Source organism: Phacochoerus africanus, chromosome 6 (assembly GCF_016906955.1).
Source record: "Phacochoerus africanus isolate WHEZ1 chromosome 6, ROS_Pafr_v1, whole genome shotgun sequence".
In the NCBI taxonomy this organism is placed as follows: Eukaryota; Metazoa; Chordata; class Mammalia; order Artiodactyla; family Suidae; genus Phacochoerus; species Phacochoerus africanus.
Genome location: NC_062549.1, coordinates 104,217,241 through 104,238,194, shown reverse-complemented (window position 1 = coordinate 104,238,194; position 20,954 = coordinate 104,217,241). Strand labels below are relative to the sequence as shown.

Sequence of the window (20,954 nt, the reverse complement as noted above, 5' to 3'; positions counted from 1 at the left end):
GATCACGGCAGGACAACCTGTTAGCCGTGAGAGTGTGGGACCCACGGGGTTTTCAGGGGCAATGCCCGCAGACAGACCCATGTAATTGAGAGATGACAAAGACTGGCTGTTGTGACCAGAGCTTCTGAGGGGCACTGTGATCTGGCAAAGGAAACCCATGGGGGGACTCAGCAACATGGGCATGGGTCAGTTGCTGAGAGGGAGCCTTCCTGCCCCAGGCAAGTGTAGGGACTAAGCAACAATTGGTTGGGGCAGAAGCCTTACCTGTATAGGGAGTTACTCCCGCTGGAAAACAAGTATCTTTCATAATGAAAGCATCATCAGATTCCAGAATCATGACTTAAATTGTGCTGCTCTGCCTCAGGTGCTGTTCCTTTAGTTGGGAACATATTTTATCCTTTGGTAGTCAGGACTATGCAAAGGGTGTGGCGTTATGACCAAGCATCTGACTTAGGAATTTAGCCTTATTTTCTGCTACAAAATCGGCTGTCTTGGGCTGACGCTCCTGACACCGTGGACTTCCCACCATCAACGGGCTACCTGCTTTAGTCCTCATTCTACTGGCCTTGCCCGGACAGTCTTATTTCTACTTTCCACTTCAACTCACCACTGCTGTTTCCATAATTGTAAGGTGCACCATTAATTTAATAACATCTGGGGGTAGAGAAGGGAGGGGAGAAGAATCCCCGTCACATGAAATATACATTTCTTGTAAGCCCATCCCTACCCTTGACAGCTAAAGATCTACTGATTGTGCAAGATGTGTTTCACCGTCATCTCCTCTGAGAAGCTTTTTTTCACAAGTTTCCCAGGGACTGACTTCTCCCTTGTGTCACAATTGCACCTTGCAGGGCTGTCACACCTACTAAGTCAGGATACACAGGCTGTAAGCACCTCAAAGGCAGGAACTGTTATATTTACCTCTGTATTCCCAGGTTGTAGCCCAGTGCCTGGCATTAATTCACTTTACAAATATTTATTAAAGACCTACCATGTGCCAGGCACACTCCCAGACTTGGATTTGTTTAACAAAAGTGTGTTTAGCTATCATTAACTCTGCAAGGGAGATATAAAATGGGCATGCGACAGTCTCTTCGGCCCTTCCATTATTAGACAGAGATGGGAGCAGTATGTATGTTGTCAGCTTGGGCTGATATAACAAATATCATAAACTGTGTGGCTTAAACAGCACATTTATCTCTCACAGTTCTGGAGGCTGTCAAGTTCAAGATGAAGGTGCTGGCCTATTCCGTTCCTGATGAGGGCCCTCTTCCTGGTTTGCAGACAGATGTCCTCTGGCTGTATCCTCCCGTGGCACAGACACAATCTTTCTCATGACTCTTCCACAGCATTTGGAAGTGCCAGAACCAGAGATGGAATCTGCACCACACTAGTGACTAGAGCCACAGCAGTGACAATGCCAGATCCTTAACCTGCTGAGCCACCAGGGAACTCCTCATGACTCTTCTTATAAGGACATGAATCCCATGCATGAAGTCTCCATCCTCAGGCCCTAATTATCCCCCAAAGGCCCCATCTCCAAATACCTTTGGGGATTAGGGCTTCAATACATCACGCTCATGGAAGGGGGGTGCATGTGTGTGCCACAAACATTCAGTCCATAGCATGTGCTAAATGGAACGTGATCAGGTGCCGGAATGTGTGCTTTAGACATGAAGCACTGTGGGTAATTAAGAAAGGGAAAGATCTGAGCTTCTGGAGGGGCCAGGCCTTCCTCTTCTCTGCAGCTCCAGCATCTCCTCAGGCTCAAGTTAGGCTTCACTGAAGGTTGATTGAATTACACTGAAAAATTTATCAGGGAAATTCTAGAGGATTCTATGGGATGGGAAGTGGAAAGGAGGTTCAGGGTGGGTGAACAGCATGAAGAAAGGCTTGGTGACAAAAATAAAAAAAATTTTTTTTAACTGTGTTAAAGTATATATCACATAGAATCTACCATTTTAACTGCCTTTTTTTTTTTTTTTTGGTCTTTTTGCCTTTTCTAGGGCTGTTCTGCGGCATATGGAGGTTCCCAGGCTAGGGGTTGAATTGGAGCTGTAGCCGCCGGCCTACACCAGAGCCAGAGCAACGCGGGATCCAAGCTGCGTCTGTGACCTACACCACAGCTCGTGGCAACGCTAGATCCTTAACCCACTGAGCAAGGCCAGGAATCGAACCTGCAACCTCATGGTTCCTAGTCTGATTCGTTAACCACTGCGCCACGACGGGAACTCCCATTTTAACTGTTCTTAAAGTGTACAGTTTGATGGCATTAAGTACACTCACATTATTGCCCCACCAGGGCTGACTTTGTCAGTCTCTCGCAGAAGGGTGCATACCTGGCTAATGGCACTTTTGTTAGTGGAAATAAGAAACACTCGTTAGTGGAAATAATGATGAATCAGAGTTAAAGCCCTGTTCCTTTCCCCAATTTGGGCAGTTTCCCATTAACATCTGTGATTTGTTTCGCATATATTAATAAAAGGCTGTGGTACTGGGGGGCGGGTACAGGGGGTACCGGCTGCTCCTTGTATGTTTGAATCATCCTTGTGAAGTTTTAAACAATGAGCACTAATTCCCTGCCCCTCCCCCATACTGGGCCTATTATTCAAATCAAAAGCACAAAACCCCCATTGTGTGTGGGGGGGAAAGAATCTTTATTGGCAACTAGTTGTGTCCACTTAAAGCAATAAAGGCTAAAGAGTACATTCCATATGGAGTACTGCAGCTATTAATACACTTGGGTTCCCCGTCGGCCCCTCTGCCTCGGGTCTATTTGTGGCAAGTGTTAAGCAGTGCCATGGGCACCCTGGAGAAGGAAGGAGGTGGGCGAGGGGATGCGAGGCCTACCCCACCCAGACACGGCAGTGAGCAGAGCTTGTGAGATCTGGATTCTGGTCTTGCCACTTTGCTGCAAATCCTCTGGCAAGGTGCCCAAACACTTACAGCCTCTGTACCTTGGAGGCTAGAATCCCCGGCCTTGAAAGTCCCTTCGTCTCTTTAAGCCCGATCCTAATAATTTGTAGCCAGGGCCAAGGGGCTTAGCTCAGGACGAGTGGGTGAACGTGCGGGGAGTTAGCTGAGGGAATAGGAGCCACGCGTGGGTGACTCCAGAGTGGTTGAACGCGGGGTGGCTCGGAATGGAGCTCAAGCGATGGGCTTTCCAGACGAGTCTTTCCCAGGCCAACTTTTAAAGGTCGGAGGAAAGTTTGTCGCGGGGCGGGGGCCCCAAGGGGAGAGCTGGGTGGGCGCCGACGCCTCCTCCCCTTTAAGCGGGTGGTCCCGGCTCTGCCTCCGTTACCTGGAGCTGGGAGGGGCTTGGGAAAGTTTGTGTTTGTTGCTGGCAAAGCGCCGGATGGGAGGCGCGGGCGGGCGGGCGCTGCGGTTCTTCCCTCCTGCTTTCGGGAAGCGATCGGGGCTGCACACTCGGCTCGGCGGGGCGGCTCTGGCGCCCGGCTCCCGGTGCCCGGCCGGCCCGAGGAGGAGGGCGGAGGCGGGCGGGCGGGAGCGAAGCGAGGGGCGCACGTCCGCCCCAGCGCTGGGATTTCTCGGCTCGCGAGGAGAGCGGAGCAGGCGCGCGGCCCAGGCGGAGGAGCGCTGACTCTGGAGCAGCCGGAGCTGGAGGAGGAGGAGGAGGAGAGGCGGCGGGGAAGGAGGAGGAGGGGGAGAGTCGCTCCCGCCCGGCGAGCATGGGGCGCCTGGCGCCGAGGCCGCTGCTGCTGGCGCTCTTGTCGCTGGGTGAGTGCGCGCGGGGCCCGGCGGGGCGCGGGGGGCTCGGCCCGGCGCGGGGGGGACCGGCGGGGCGCGGCTGCCACGCGCGGCCTGGGGCGCCGAAGGTGCCGGGGCCGCTCCCGGGAGACCCGGCCGGGGTCGGCGGGCGCCGCGGCCGGGCAGGGAGCGGGCGCGAATCCGGCCGGGCCCCGCGGGGGTGCGAGTCGCGGTCCTCCAGGCCGAGCCTCGCCCCCACAGGTGCCGGGGGAGTGGCCCGCGGCCGGCTTCCCCCGGCCCTCCCTACCTGTTAGCCGCCGGCCGCCAGCTCACCTTGAACTCCCGGCCCGGTAGGCGCCTGCGGCCCCGGCCCGCGTTCCGAGCTCGGGAGCGGAAATGTGCGGCTTTGATCTGCCCCGCCATAGCCGAGACCGGCGGGACCGCGCTCGCACACCTTCCCCCGCCGAGCTGCCTTTCCAGGGAAGCCGGAGGAGGATCCGCCAACTTCCTTCTACGAAGGTCACCGGGCAGCCCTGAGCGCTACAGTGAAAATTGGTGTGCGAGTCCCTCCGTCACGTTAGTTGGGCTCTATCTTCGGCCTCAGTCTTCTCCTTCAGCTCCTTCTGAAGCTGCCTAGCTGCACATTTAGACACAAAGACCCAGGAGCCTTGGCCTCTCCAACTTTTCCTACCTGTTACTTTTTCTCCCTTATTGTCCTTTCTCTTCCATCCTCTCTAAACCGTGGTACCTCTTGATTTTTGGCTCAGCGCTTCCCCCACCCCAAGGCATTTTTGGCTTTTGGGTTTTTGTTTGTTTTTCTCTCCATCTTCCATTCACCCATACACACAGACACCATCTTCACGTCGTATAATACGGTTATATTAACATAACCATGTGGTTTTCAGCCGCGGAAATACATGTGCTTGTTAAGTGCCCACCATGGATCTGGAAGGCTGACTCTTAAATGGGTTGCTGTTCCTGAGGTGCTTTGATCGGTGCCAACCGGAACAGAAGGAATCCTGTGACCTGGGTAGGGATTCTCCTCCACACTCCTAGAGAAAGCAGATCTGAATCTTTTATAGAGCACGTGGTGTGTGGTGTCTGTCCCAGCCAGGCCCCAGCTGCGCACAGGGAAAGTGACTACTCTGCACTTATGGTCAGAAGGTCCCAGTGGAGGCCTTCCGCAGCCACTCCCGCTTCGCTGGCATCAGGCCCCATGGTCCAGGCGTCCCAACCCCCATGACTCCTGTTGTCTTGCGGGGTGGGGTGTGGGGGCAGCCTTTCTAGCTGCTACTGGGTTTTCCTCCTTCGCCTCTGAGCCCTGAGGGGTTTTCTGGAACTCACTCTCTAAAAGAGTGCACCCAGCCACATTGCTTTAGCTGCAACCACGTGCAGAAAGCTTCCGGATCATTCACTTAGTTTTGGAGCATCTCTGCTAGGGTCTAGTGCTTTCTTTTATTCTGTTGCTTTCACTCTGGGACCCTGGTAAGTTCTCTGTTTGTTGGACACTGCTGGCGGGAGTCCACGCCCATTACATAACTGGCAGATGTGTCTGGGTCAAGCAGGGCCATGGCCACTGGTTGCACAGATCGTGCACTGCACAACTAGGAGCTAGGAGCTGCTGTTCACTCTGTAGTCTATATGAATGACTTTCCTTAGAGGTGTGCAGTTCACAACCCATGTACCAGTTAGGAGGGTGGGGCCAGGTAGAAAATTGAAAAGAATGCATGAGTAGCTATGGTAAGGGAGAAAAAGAGAGATAGGTAGCCAAGAGAGACCGGCAAAAGCAAAAATAGAAATGGGGAACGCACAGCTTGGGGAAGTCGGAGAAGGATACGGGAGTTGGTGTATCTTTCCCTGGCCCAACAGTCCCTGAACTTCGAGTTCACCTGATAACTCTGCTGCACAGTCTCTCACTTGGTGTGGCTTCAGCGTGACCTCCGGGAGGCCCTCCCATACGCACCCTGCACTGATTCCTGAAACCCAATATGTTGATGAGCTAGATCATCTTTCGTCTTGTATTGCAACCTGGGCGTAATCTTGCCGTCACTCTCTTTGACCTCTGCATTCACACTGTCACTCGACTCTTCTTTTCCCATGGTACAGACTCGAGTGTCTTCTGTCCTTTCTGTATCTAAAGCTGCTGTCTCAGCCCAGGTTCTGAAAGTTCCTCCCCACGCAGGTCTGACATCTTCCCGTTTGGCTTTTTCCTCCAGGCTTCCTTGGAAGTTCATCATTTTCCGAAGAGATCATTTTGGGGAATTCCCTGGTGGCTCAGCACCCATTGTCACTGCTGTGGCTCAGGTTCCATCCCTAGCCTGGGTGGGACCCTCCACATGCCACAGGCGCAGCCAAAAAGAAAAAAAAAAAGGATCACTTTTGGAGGTCCCACCTTTGCTCCTTGGTTCCTTATGATTTTCTTCCAAGGATGTTCTTCCCTTTATGTTCTCTCCCCTCTAGTTTTTTTTTTTTTTTTTCCTTTTTGTCCTTTTTAGGGCCATGCTTGGGGCATATGAAAGTTCCCGGGCCAGGGGTCAAATCAGAGCTGCAGCTGCAGGCCTGTGCCACAGCCACAGCAACATCAGATCTGAGCTGCATCTGCAACCTCCGCTGCAGCTTATGGCAATGCCGGATCCTTAACCCACTGAGCAAGGCCAGGGATGGAATCTGCATCCTCGTGGATACTAGTCGGGTTCTTAATCCACTGTGCCACAACAGGAACTTCTCTCCCCTCTAGTCTTCTCTCTGATTAAGATGCTTCATTCTAAGGAACCCGTTTGCTATCTTTTACATAGAATGTACGTGAACCTTCTGGCCTTTCCACTTCCATGACCTGGGCATGCCCCTCCTGCTTTTCTCCTCTTACCTGTGTATTTCCTTCCCCCCAAAAAACTACTTCTTCCATAAAGCTTTTCTGATGGAGCCTACCTGTCACTATCACAACAGAACCCACTCGTCTTCAGAGAGCAGGTTTTCACTTCCATTGTCTATGTCTGACCCATCTTATCCATCGTCCGTACCGCACTTCTTGAAGGCCCACTGTGTCTATAAGAGATTCCCAGACAAATGACCAAAACAGCAGTGTCTCACTGCATGCTCGAGGGTGGGGGGGTGGACAGACAGTTAATAAAGCAGCCAGCTGCAAGCCAGAATGAGATACCTGACAGAGAAAGCAAGTGCTGGTAGGAAGCAAGGAAGAGGATGATTCATTTTGACTTGGGATTGGGGTTGATTTTGCGGAAGAGTTGACATTTGAGCTGAGCCTTGAGGATAATTAGTATTTTGAAAGAAAGGATGGAGAAGCCGTGCAGGCTCTGGGAATAGGCATCCAGGGTGGATGAGTGAAAGTACCTGGCTCATGCAGAAAGGGCATGTATGTTCCATGTAACCAGGGGTGGGAGGAGGGGGAGGGCAACCTGGAGAAGTGGGTTGGGGCTTGAAGGCTCTTCTTGTTGTGGGAGTGGGAGTCTGCATGGTGAGGGTGGGCTTGCTGGCCTTGTGGGTGCTGCCAGGCAGCCTGTGCTTCTCCCATCACAGCACTTATTTATCTCACTGGATGGAATTGTTCCTGGTCTAAATCCCCACCCTGATGATATCCTGTGGGGCAGGGACCATGTTAGTATTGTTTGTTATAGTCTTCCTCTTACACAGAGGAGGTGTTTGATAAATATTGGCTGACTGCATGAGTGCATGTATACATCCTTTTATCTGCGGGCCATGGGTTGCCATTGAAAATCTGCAGCATAAGATTGGTACAACTTGGTGATGTGTGGGAGGAGGTCCGTCCTAGTGTGCAGGGTGAATTAGAGTGGCAGATGCGAAGGTGGTGGAGAGGGACTAAGGTACTTGCTTAATGTGTGTCTTAAAAAGAAAAAAATTAGTGGAGTTCCGTGGTGGCTCAGCAGGTGAAGGATTTGGCATTGCCATTGCTGTGGCTCAGGTCACTGCTGTGGGGCAGGTTTGATCCCTGGCTCTGGGAACTTCTTCATGCCATGGGCATGGCCACAAAAAAATTTTTTTTTTTTAAATTGCAAATCCATCAAAGTGGTTTTTAAATGCCAAAAACATTACATCTATATTTTAAAATCCAAATAACGTAGACAGATTTTGTATGAATTGGGTAGGCTAACTGCTGTAACAAATAGACTCAAAGCAGAGTGGTTCAAACGATAGAAGTGTCTTTCCTAACTGTCTCCGCAGGAGGATGTTCCTGATGAAATGGTTGGGTGAGATCCTAGTTTCACACAGGCATCCTGGCTCCCCAGGCTGTGGGCGCCTCTGCCATCTTTGCCCTGCGGTTTCTGAGATCACGTGGGTTGTCATCATTGCCTTTCCATCCCCATCAAGGGGAAGGAGCATGGAGGAGAATACATGGGGGCTTCCTGGGCTAAGCTCGGAAGGGGCCCCCATCACTTCTGCACATGCTCTGTTGAAGAAGATTTAGTCCAGGCCACACTAGCTGCAAGGGAAGCTGGGAAATGCAGAGCAGCCTGGTAGCCGTGTGCTGGCTGCTGTGAAAGAAGAGGAGGACAGACTGGGGGAACAGCTTGCAGTCCCCGTGTCAGTTATAAAGGATATAAGGTAAAAGGATGAATGCGCCCACTTTCCCACTGCCCAGCCCCCACCGCTTACATATAATGTACATGTGTCCGTATACTGAATGGTTTGTTTATTTTCTCATAGCTTCTGCACAGGGCTCTGCACTTCATAGGCAGAATACGAATAGCTCTATTTATAGTGGGCGTACCAAACGTCAAGCTCTTACCTACACTCTCTTCCTGAATGCTCATGGCAACAGTTTGAGAAAGGTACTGGTATTTTCTCCAGATTACAGATCAGGAAAACTGATGCCCAGGAGAATTAAACAACTCATGAAGAATCATGCAGCTACTCCATGGCCAAGCCAGGATTTGATCCCAGGACTCAATTGGGTCTCTACTAAGAAGAGGTTGACTGATGTTGACCATAATCTTATACTGTGTGTCACTTGAGGTTAGTTTGGGTGAAAAAGGATGATAATGGTTTGAAAGCAAACATGCAGTTAAAAATAGGAAGGTCTGGGGTGAGTGGGGGCCCAGGTACAATTCCTGAAGGGGGGGTGGTGCCAGGATGCACCTTGCAGATGTGGCAGCTGTGCCACCCCCAGCACGTCATCACTTCTGCTCCAAGGAAAGGGACTGAACTGCAGCCTCCTCCAGAACATGCTTGAGGCGGTGGGGGGGAGGCTGGCAGGAGGCACCCCAGTGAATCCGTCTAGCCCAGCGGTCTTTGAAGTGCTCTGGCCTTCAGAGAGTCCTCAGCTCTCATTTTAGCCTTGTTAAGAGAATCCCTGTATCTGCCAAGCTGATTAATGCCTTCCCTGGCTATAATTATTCTTATTAGCCTGCCGAATTGGAACTCTAGTTGTCAGTGATCATTCCCTACAAGGCAGTCGGGCTAGTCGGTGTGTATATGGCTATTTTGTTTCCATGCCTAGCTGCTGAGCTGATTCCCACCCCATAGACTGAGTGTACATTTTCATATTGGCGCTGCGTCTGGCAGTTAAATAAGGTGTGTGCTTGCCTGTCAGCGTGTGTCTGTGTCTCACTTTATCAAATGAAGTTGGGAGAAGCTGTCAGGGCAGTTCATAGCTATGCCGTTTCCTTGCCTGGGCTTCTTAGAGGCTGAGTAGCCAGGCCGTTTGACTCTCTGCTTTGGGAAAATAACTTGAACTGGCAAAAATTCTTCATAATTTATCTTCTGGAAAAGGCAAAGTGCTGCAGTTGGCACAGTCAGTGCTTTTTAGATCTTGGAATATTTTCCTCCCCACCAACTGTAGTCTTTGCAAAGCAGCAGAATTTAGACCCGGTAGTTAACGCTGTCGTGGACCAGCAATATGATTTCCAGGAGGCTAGAGGTAATGGCCCTGCAGGCACGTTTGTGTTCTTCGAAGGCTGGTTTCTCCACCACACTACCTCTGTGTCTGTGCTGGATTATGGAGTCGCTCAGCAGAGGGAGTCAAGTTTAACTATGATGTTCTGGGACCTTCATTGCATCCTGCTTTGCACCTTTTTAAGCAGCTGAATGGGAAAGCATTTACATCACTCAGGATATTTCAGGGGAAGGAAGAAAGAGTGTCTGGCCGGTGTCGCTCTGTCTAGGATGAATTTGGCTTAGAGCTGTGAAGAGCAGAGTTGTGCTCAAGGTTCAGGGCACGTTTCAGAAGGGGTGCTACCTTGGAATCCTAATGAAACAGAGGCAGCACACAGACGGATGGGTGACTTCTCAGACCTTAAAAGTGACACCAAGCCAAGAACATCCTGGGAATGGCTCTTCCCTATTCTCACTTAGAACTTCCCAGCTCGTGGCCATGGTGAGGGACCCCCATGGGGTCCAGGTGGGTTGTGGGTGTGTCATGACACGGTCACCCTCCACCCCTAGAGCCCACAGGTTAGAGCTGCCTCCACACCAGAAGCCCTGTCTACTCTGAGGGCCGTACAGGTGGTACCGGTTCCTGTGTGTGCCGGGGTTTGACTGGATATAGACAGTTCTCCCTCTGACCACAGTCCATGAGTCCTAGCCTGGCCCTGGGATGAGCAGTTTGAAGGTGGACGGTAAGCAGCTCCTCTGTCTATTCAGTGCGTGTTGAGAGTGCCTACTGTGCCAGGCCAAGCATTATTCTGAGTGCCGGGGATTCCGCAGTGGAGAGAGCCAACTCAGATCTGCCCTCCAAGGTGGGACAGGATGTGCTAGACATGTGATCGGGGGTGTCACCAGGAAGTGCAGCCACCACCCGGGTGATGGGGGCAAGGGGCAAGGGCCAGTTCATGAGAAAGCTTGTCATTTGGGGACAGGAAATGTAACAGAGAATTCTAGAAGGAATAGTCACAAGCATGGCAGAAGAACCAGGAGTTCACATCGAGGCCATGGAGAGATGGGTGTGAGTAGATTTGTTAAGGAGGGATTGGCCCGGTGCTGCAGGAAGACCGGAGCCACGAAGAGAAGCCTGGGGTTCGGAGACCGTGTGGAGGGCGCGGGCAGGGAGCCGTGTGGTGTAGGCACCTGTTTCTGCAGCGCTCCAGCCTCTGTAGCCCTGAGAGTGGCCGCAAAGTCCCCTGACGTGTCAGCTAGAGGTCATCTATATGTTCCCTTTCATTGTCTGTGTAAATTAAAAGGTTCCCCCTTGCTGCTGTGTCCTCTTCCATGTTGATGGGTGGAGTTAACCTTCTCTCTGACGGCTGCTTTGAGGCCTTTCTTGGTTGGAATCTTCAGCACAGGGACTTTGTGGCAGTTTTATCTTTCTCCCATCTTCATCAGCTAAGATTTCAATAGTTGACAATTACACACAAACCATTTCATGTGTGTTTCTACACTATTTCTGCTCTTCAGAATCACTTAGAGAAAAGATAGCATGCAGGCTTTGGAATGGGTCTGCCATGTGAACCCTGTCTTCCAGCAGTGTGAAGCTGGATGGGTTTCTTAACCTCTCTGAATCTCATTTTCCATACACCTGAAAAGAGACCAATACCTCTCTTGCAGGTTCATCATGAAGATTAAAAATCACATGTTTAGGAGTTCCTGTCTTGGCTCAGTGGTTAGCAAACCCAACTAGTATCCGTGAGGACGCAGGTTCGATCCCTGATTTTGCCCAGTGGGTTAAGGATCCGGCATTGCCGTGAGCTGTGGTATAGGTCACAAACAAGGCTTGGTTCTGGTGTTGCTGTGGCTGTGGTATAGGCTGGTGGCCACAGCTCCGATTGGATCCCTAGCCCTCCATAGGCCGAGGGTGCAGCCCTCAAAAGACCAAAAAAAGAGTCTGGAAGAGTGTGCTCATTACACTTAATGTATGTAAATCCCTAGAACTTTGCTACTCAAAGTGGGGTCTGGGGGCCAGCAACATCACAGCACCCGGGAAAATCTCAGGGCCCAGAGCAGTGTGCTGAATCAGAGCCTGCATTTTAACCATATCCCTAGGGGGATTCGAGTGCTAGATTTTGAGAAACCCTTGTCTAGAAGAATGCGTGCCACATGGGCTCTTTGGCAGCCTGGGCTTCCTTGGTGAACTCTGAGGCAAAGGCCATGATCAGAGAGCCAGCGCTGGGGGAGAGTGGGATGGGGTGGGCTCCTTGGAAAGGCGGCAGGTGGGCAGTTAGCCACGGAGGATGGGGCCAGCTGAGGTCTGCCGTGGAGGCAGTCAGCCTGGCTTCCTGACCTTATCTCCCCAGGTTCCGCAGCCAGGGAGCAAGCTGGGGACATGATGTGATCACTCCATGAGATGAGGGATGCAGGAATCTGTAAAAAGCTCTTCTGACAGCATCACAGAGACAGTTGGCCAAGGAGTGCAGGTGGGGCAGGCTGTCCTGGTGAATCACGGTTTCGAGGGACTGGAGGACAGGAGGAGGGTACAAAAGCAGCTTTGGAGGCACAAGACAGTGGGCTGGCCAGGAAGCGAGGAGGTGAAGGTCAAAAGAGGTGACTTCTGAGTCCAGGGTCTCGTACAAATCCGAGGGGTAGTGGGCTTGGTGGGTAGTAGCCAAGGTTTTCACCCCTCAGCTCTTTTTTGGGCAGTTTACCTCTGACATCTGACTGGGTCAGGCCTGAATGGACTAGGAGACAAAGGTGTGACTTTTTAGGAGCATTCGTCCCAGGTCGTAACCTGTGCCTAAGAGGGATGGGGGTTGGGAGGAGGTGTACCCGGGGAGGAACCAATGGAGGATTATTTCCGCTTTGAGAAATTCCTCCCAGAGTTCCCATTGTAGCTCAGCAGGTGAAGAACCCAGCATAGTCTCTGTGGGATCTGGGTTCGATCCCTGGTCTCGCTCAGTGGGTTAAGGATCTGGTGTTGCTGCAAGCTGTGGTGCAGGTCACAGATGAGGCTCGGATCTGGTCTTGCTGGTGCCGTGGTGTAGGCCGGCAGCTGCAGCTCTGATTCAACCCCTGGTCCAGGAACTTCTGTGCGGCCCTAACATTAAAAAAAAAAAAGAGAGAGAGAAAAAGAAAAGAAATTCCTCCCTGCCTTTTCATATAGCATGTATTTTGTGCCAGGCACTGCATTTTCCATATGTTAACTCATTTAGTAGGCTTCCTTACCCTGTGAGGTAGGGACTGTTCTCCACTTGATAAAACCGAGTCACAGAGAGGTCAAGGAACTTGTTCAGGGTCACTCAGCAAGTGGCTGAGCTGCCAGGATTCAAGCCCAGACGGCCTGGCTCCAGAGTCTGGACTGGCAACCACAATACACTGTTCAGCCTCTCTGTCTTAGTCCAGATCTTCAGGGTCAAGCCCATGTTTGAAAACACGGAAAGGAGTTGATCCAGTTAGTTATAAGGTGATAACATTTGTGTCCTCATCTTTTAAAACAGGAGGCTGGGATTCTGGCCCTTGATCTTCCACTCCCGAGTTCTGTGACCTTGACCAAGTTGCTGAATAGCTCTTAGCCTCTGTAAAGGAAGGGGCTGGGCTAGCTGGTCCCAAGGCCCTCTTCCATCTCCAGAATTCTTTGAGTCCACGCCGACCCCCGCTGTTGGCCATCTGGGCCGCTCGGTCCAGCCCTGGCTCCTCGCCCATCTTCCCCAGCACTCCCGTCTGCAGCCCGTGCCTTTCAGCTCTCACCTGCCTGGCAGCTCTCCGCACTGTGGCTGTGGGGCCTCAGAGGGCCCTGGAACCATTCATGGTTGTGTCATTGCAGCAGCAGCCACCTCCTCCTCTCAGCCCATCCCGGGCACTGAAACTGGCCGCTTTCCTCATGGTGCGCTGGCTTATCCCGGTGTCCCTGGATAAAATGCCAAGAGCATTTTTTTTAGACGGACCTCCGAGAAAAGTCGCTCAACAGTAAAACCAGTATAGCTAATGCGTTTCTGGACGACAGGCGGTTCCTCATACGTGTTTTTGTTTGTCTGCTCGCTTGTTTTTGTAAGTTGTGTTAAGGATATCAATCCTGAGTAAGTTGCGGTCCAGTCTCGGCCTTCGGCAACGTGACTCGCATTTTCTTCCCCCTTTAGTTCTCACATTGAACCGCTAGATGGTTGTACACCATGCATTCTCCTTTTCCTGACCCCTCCAGACCCCAGCAAGAAGACACACATGGAGTTCCCGTCGTGGCGCAGTGGTTAACGAATCTGACTAGAAACCATGAAGTTGCAGGTTCGATCCCTGGCCTTGCTCAGGGGGTTAAGGATCTGGCGTTGCCGTGAGCTGTGGTGTAGGTTGCAGACGTGGCTCGATCCCGTGTTGCTGTGGCTCTGGCGTATGCTTGGCAGCTACAGCTCCGATTGGACCCCTAGCCTGGGAAACTCCATATGCCGTGGGTGCGGCCCCAGAAAAGGCAAAAAGACAGAAGAAAAAAAAAAAAGAAGAAGAGACACACTCCTTTAGCTGGTCCAAGTGTTGACACGACTTTGGATCTTCCACCTTCCTACCAAGTAGGCGAGTTGAAAATCCGACATCTCCAATTCATAGCTTTAACTGGCTAAGCAATGAGTTCTAGTGTGTGGGGACTTTCTTCCTTTTCATTGTCTTAGCCTGGAGGGGAAAGGTGCAGGTGATGCTCGCTGGACGTGATGGCAGTGAATATTCTGGAAAACCTCCATGCCGGCAGGAGGACCCTGTGTTATGACCTCAGTCCTCACTGCCCGCTGGCTGCTGCTCCGCCCTCCCGGCTCCTTTGAGGTGCGCCTCTGGATGCTGGTGTTGACCCACATCTTGGATGCGGCTCTTTTGGAGGCTTATCAAGAACCCTCTGGGTGTGAATTGGCCACCGTGTTGGAAGTGGCTCCCTGTCGTATACTCTTCCGGAGGTGAAGGGGTGGGTCAAATGCATGGCCCCTCTAGGACACCCTAAGAACAGAATGTTAGCTGGTTTGGTGTCTGCCCAGTGTGCTGCCGCTTTGCTTATGCTGCACGGAGGAGTTAAAAAAAGCAAAGCCAAACCGCTTTTGGCACAGCTATGCATTTTTCCATTTTCTGAAGGCTGGCTCATCCAAATGTTTTCTTATTTATTAGACAACATTAGAGTCCATCCTCTTTGATTAGGAAATCCATGCAGTAAATTCTAGGCTGAGACTGTAGTGCCTAGCCCAGAGCCTGGCGTGTGTCAAGTGCTGGGTTATGTTGGTCGGAGTGAACAGTTGGAAATAATTTGTGCCCGACTATTAATACCTGACATTCCTGCTTTTCCTTGTGGTCTTATGTTCTAGTACTTCAGCAGCATTTCGGGACTATTTACCATGTTTCTGACACCATGAAGGATTACAAAGGAACTAGGAAATGGAGTCCAAAATGGAAACCAAACCAGTTATAACTGAGCAGCAGGATGGATCATTAGTGCTTTTTAAACATCAGAGTGGATAAATTATTAGATAGCTGTGCATATGGGGCTGTCAGAATTATAGGGATAAAATTGAGGCTGGGAGGGCTTTATAGGAAGGTCCTGTGGAGCTGGAAAGCGCTTTGGGCCAAGAGCAGGAAAAGCATTTGAGGTATGAAATTGACCAGCACAGTTTCTCAGCGGGGGAGTAAATCAGGGTGGGATGGATGGTGTCCCACTTGGGGATGAGAGGACTGAAGCTGGAACCGTAGGAGAGACCTCAGGGGGTGTGGGTACTAAACTCTGGGGCAAGGAGGTTGGCAGAGAAGAGCAGGAGAGTCACCCTGAAAAGTGTCAGCAGCCCTGCCGGTGCCCAGAGAGCAGCTAAGAAGCCACATGCGTGTGGCTGGTGAGGTCTGCTGGGGCTCCCAGGAAGCGAGCCTGCTAAATTAAGGTGATAAGTCAGGCCATAATCCTATTTTGGGTTGTTTCTTACAAGGAAAATGGCTCACAAAACAATTACTGATGTTCCCCTTAGGTAGTTGATCCGAGCATTTCTTCAAAGGACTATCACCCAATAAGAGACGCAGATAAGTTTCAGAGGAAGGATGGGGAATTTCAGATGGTTTTTTATGGAAACAAGGCTTATTCAATCATGTAGTCTATTCATCAGAGTCCCACTTTAATAACAGTTTATCCAGCAAACAAGTCTTATCCGAACATCAATATGAGTCCCAGAAAGCTTAGTATGGAACCTGGCTTGTAAGTAGCTGGGGCGGTACCTCAGTTACGGCGCCTCTGGAGTGTCACAGAGGCAGCGAGGTGGTGTGTCCCGCCCAGCTGGGCCCTCAGGACCCACAGGCCTAATGGGAGTCATCCAATGGCAGGTGTGTTCGGTCCTAAGAAAATGGCAATGGGAAGGCCAGCGCTGCGTTCTCTCTAGTATATTCGTTGATGGCATTTGGGTCTCAGAATAAAGAAGCACATAATCAAATTTGATGACTCCTCCTAGAATCTTCCCAGGCATTCCTCCCCTCACGCCCTTAGAAAGGACCGTATAATCTAGGTACACGTTGCTCCTCTTAGGTTTATATATTGGCTTGGAGTTTCCTCTGTGTGATTCTTTGGAGCCCAATTCAAGCATCACTTCCGGGGACCCCAGGGGAGGCTGCCTGTAAAGAAAGCTCTGGCTGCAGCCCTTCCTTTGTCATGGGCTCTCGCTGGGCCCCATTCCTTCAGATCATGGCCATCAGTTTACAATGACCTTTGTTTACTAGGTTGGGTATCTCACCCCAGACTGTAAGCACCGTGAAAGCAGGGCTTCGGTTACCCCAGTGTCTTAAGACTTTGAGTCTTTGGTTGATTACGTGAACTTGTGTTTAGAAAATGCCTGCATAGTTCATATATACATACATAGCATAGGCCACGCATATATGAAATATATGTAAAATCTGACTTGTGGGCCTTCAGTCGTAAAGGGGCCAGAGGTTATCTGTGTGTCTTCACTATCTTTTGTTGGTGTGCCTCCTGGTTTTTGTCACTACCACAGCATTTCTGAAATACTTGCTCATGACTTCATTTCTAGGATGGAGGCCTGTGGGATGGAGTGGGAAGGAGGAAACCGAGTCCGCCCTGGAAAAGGAGAGGGGGAGGGAGTCCTCCTTTTTCCTTGTGTGGTTTTCTCCGTTTTTCCCCTTGGCAGCTGGTGTGGAAGACAGAGTCCTGGGTCCTCACTCTTGTCTCTCCACTCCCTGCCCCTCTTCCTCCCTTGGTGGGGCTGGCACTGCCTCGCCCATCCCCACTGGCATCCGCTTCCTTCCTGGGCTTTATCTCAGTTGCTCGTAGCGTGGAGAAGCAGGCTCACTCGGTTCCACTGCAGGCTTCAAACCTGGTGGCTGGGTTCGTCCAAAGCGCACACAGTCTGTCTGCCGTCAGTGGTCTCTTGAGCGGCCGGCTCTGGCCGAGTCTGCGGGATGGGGCAGTGGGGGCTGCCTGCAGCCTGTGCCTGTCTCATTGCCTGGCTCGTAAACTCCTCCTTATTATCGGCCCTGTGCCAGGCATTATTCTCGAGATCTGGGCTTATAAAGACATAGTCACTGTCCTTTGACTCCTGTAGCTGCCAGTGTCGATGTGGAGGCCTGACCTAAACACAGGAAGAGAAGTGGCATCAAAGAAGTGTCTAAGGATTGTTAGGGGGAAAATGCTGAAAGTATAAAAAAAAGGGAGGGCGTTCTGGGCTAGTTGAGACAGAGATGCTTTTGTAGAAAAGCTGGGACAACTGACATAATCCTCCATACCTGGTCTTATCACTACCTGTATCTTCTCTACCTATATATGTGTTTTTTTGCGGTGGAGGGGCACCCTGCTGCATATGGAGTTCTGAGCTAAGGATCAGATACAGGCTGCCTCTGCCACCTGCACTGCAGCTGTGGCAACGCCAGATCCTTTAGCACATAGTGCTGGGGATCAAACCGGCATCAAACCCATGTCTCAGTGCTCCAGAGATGCCACCCAGCCTTTTCACCACAGTGGGAACTCCTGCATATGCTTTTTTTTTTTTTTTTGGCTTTAGTGTCTGGATTGGGAATCTTTTGTAAGACTCCAAAGCACCCAGGCCATTGGCTTCTCTAGCTCCAAAGAAGAGTGATAACAAAACTGACATTCAGGTGACATTCGAGGCTCTTCACAATCTTAGGGCTTTCTCATAAGGCAAAATTTGGGGTTTGGAATATTGAGATGATATCACTTCCTGGAGCACTGAGACCTGGTCTCTCGACTGATGATTCTGCGTATTATTGGTCTCCCAAACCGCATGCTCTTCACTGTCTGAGGTGAACTTAGGAAAGGACTTTTTGGAAGATTCATCAATGAGTGGTCGTTTCTGATTTAAATGAGATGAAATCGCCCTTGTTAACCTTCCTAGATGATGGTCCAAAGATCAGTTCTGGCTCTAAAATTGCCGCTTGCGGAAGCTCATTGAGATCCCAGGCATTCCATCAGCAGGAATGTTGCTAGACTGGGAATGTGGTGACAAGCAGGGAGCCCTCTGCTCCCCGTGGCGCTCTCAGTCCAGCAAGGGCAGAGGACAAGCAAACGAGCCTGGGGTGATCGTGGTGGCCATGCCCAGTCAACCCTCGGCAGACACATTCGTAGCTCTGCCTGGGGCTGGAGGCTGGGGCTGGGGGATGGAAGATGGGTGCATGAGAGCTCATTAAGTCTGGACCATTGGTAGGCTTTTGTCTGGCAGAGAAGGGGCAGGCTGTTTGTTTCAGGCAGTGGGAGGAGCTTGAGTAAAGAAATACACCTGTTTATAAAAGTGTGCTAGTCTTGCATGAAGAAACCTATTTGGTTGCCGAGTGGAGAGTTAAGTTGTAAGGGCTTTAGGGGGAAAGGGTTGAGTGGAGAGAAAGTCATAAGATTGTGAAGAGCCTTGAAGGTCACCTGAAGGAATTTAACCTGGTGTTGTGAATGAATGTCTTTTTTTTTCCCCCCGGTTCTGTCTTCCCTAAGTCCCTCATGTCCTTTATTTACTTGGTATTTAAAAAAAATTTTTTTTTTGGTTGTGTTCACAGCATGTGGAAGTTCCCAGGCCAGGGATTGAACCAGTGCCACAGTAGCGACTTGAGTCGCTGCAGTGACCATGCCAGATCTTTAATCCTCTGTGCCACAAGGGTACTCCTCTTTACTTGATATTTTAAAAGATTCTCATGGTTGGAGGACTCATTGCCTCCTAGCTTTTCTTTCTTTCTTTCTTTCTTTTAAATTGAAGTTTAGTTAGTTTACAGTGTTGTGTAGTTTCTGATGTACAGCGAAGTGATTCAGATATACACATATATATTTTTTTCAGATTCTTTTCTATTACAGGTTATTATGAGACATTGAATATAGTTCCTGTGGTTTACAGTAGGGCTTTGTTGTTTATCTGTTTTATATGTAGTAGTTTGTATCTGCTAATCCCAGACTCCTAATTTGTCTTGCACTCCCCCCCAACCCCAGCTTTTCTGGGAGGCTGCCACACTGTTGTATCGTCCTTGACTCTGACACTTGGCTAGGTGTTGGCTCATCCACTCACCTGATGATGTGTTCTGTACACAGCAGGTGCACAGTAAAGAACTGCTGAGTGAAGGAATGAAGTATCAGATTGATGGAGTCAAAGTCTTTTCCTTAAATAAAGGGCATGGGAACCCGGAGTCCTTTTCTGTTCAAGCCAAACTACCACACTACACCCCTTATTCGGCTTCACTGGGGGAACTGGCACGGACCTCCACCCCACCCCTGGCATCTGGCAGCGTATCTGTAAATATCAAGTCAGCTTGAAGAAGGCCGTGTTGGGGAGGCGGGATGGACAAGGCAAAGGAAGGCAGAAAATGGGCAGAGAAACATTAAAAATGGAGAGAGGGCAAAGCTGCTCAAGTTAGGGGGGTGGGAGAGAATCTTACTAACACTTATCTCAGGTGCATTCATGCTCAGATGCAAGTTTAAACTCATGTGAATCCCTCATTCTCTTTAAACTAGAGACTAAAAGGAGGACCAGGTGTTCCCACAGAACTTGGCAGGCTCTGTTGGCCTGTTCGAACATGGGAAGGATTGAAAATGGCTGAATGGTGAGGGGTGCTGGGCAGTGCTGGGGCCTCTAGCAGCTGTTAATTTTATAGAGCATTCTAAAATAATCCTTGTGGATAGATCTTGCCTCAGCTTTTTCTGTCCCTGGTCCTTGGACAGAGAATTGTTTGAATAATTTCATGTTATGTTGAGTTATTTTGGTTACCCATTGGTACCGATTGCCTCAAAGTGGCTTTTGTGTGTTTTTGTTTTTCTTTGGTCACTTAACTTCTCGGAACCTCAGTTTCCTTATTTAAGCCTCTCAAGGTTGAGTATTAAATCATGTGAACAGGATTTGCAAACTGTAAAGCCATGCTATAAATGTAAAGTGGTTTTTGTCAGTTATAAAGTCCTTGAGGGCACAGCTTTCTGCTCAATACTTGGCTAATGTATCAGGGTTCCATCAGAAGAGCAGAGCCACTGGGAAGATTATGGAATAAGGCATTGGGTAGAGGACTTAGACTACATAATTTTTGGGAGGAGCTGGGGAAATGGAGATCTGAAAAGGGGTCAGGGAAAAGCCACTAGCCAGCCCTCCTGAAGCACCGATTGGGGGGTGGCTGAGTTGGAGCTGGCACAGGAACTGGGGAGCCAGGCAGAGTGGGATTACAAGGGGTGAGGGGATGGCTGGTCTAAGAGTCTGTGTAAGGGTACTTGCCTCTTCACAGTTGCCGTTTAGAGTTTGCAGCCAAGCCTTTGGTGGTCTTGGAGCCACCTTGGTCTGTAAAGATAGCATTTGGGGAGAAACCCAGAGCAGAAAGAAGAGCGAGGACAGATGGGTGTCCACTAGCACCTGTGCATCTGTCCAGTGCTGCCTTTAGCCCTTGTTATCACCAGACCCCAATGCCTGCTGCCTCCTTTTGACCTCCCAAATCTCACAAGCACTTCTGTTTTGTCCAACCCTAACCTGGAATTGCACAGAGAGGAGGATTCTGGGAAGTGTAGTTCCAGCTGGGCCACGTTGACTCAGTACAAACCCACATAATTTCATAATGTAGAATTAAAGGTTTCACACGGCTCTGGCCTCCCAGGATGTCTCAGAGACCACAGAACTGGAGGCAAAGTCATGATAAGCGGATCTAGTGCTTCACTGGTAAGAAGTTCAGTTGGTTGATGACCTCTCTCTTTTTTTTTTTTTTTTTGGCCTTTTTAGGGCCTCACCTTTGGCATATGGAAGTTCTTGGGCTAGGGGTCGAATTGGAGATGCAGCTGCAGGCCTATACCATGCCACAGCCACTCCAGATCCAAGCCACATCAACAACCTGACCTGCAGCTTACGGCAATGCCGGATTCTTAACCTACTGAGCGAGGCCGGGGATTGAAATGCATCCTCATGAACTCTAGTCAGGTTCTTAACCCG

General features: G+C 50.5%; 1 protein-coding gene across 1 annotated transcript in view; it reads left to right on the top strand.

Moving 5' to 3' along the window:
* The first annotated feature begins 3,682 nt into the window (after nucleotides 1-3,682).
* Nucleotides 3,683-20,954, top strand: part of PTGFRN (prostaglandin F2 receptor inhibitor) — an 84,061-nt gene continuing 66,789 nt past the window's right edge. Inside the window, exon 1 of the mRNA XM_047784913.1 lies at nucleotides 3,683-3,738. Within this exon, the coding sequence (XP_047640869.1) occupies nucleotides 3,690-3,738 (49 nt within the window). The 5' untranslated portion in view covers nucleotides 3,683-3,689. The remainder of the gene's footprint in view (nucleotides 3,739-20,954) is intronic.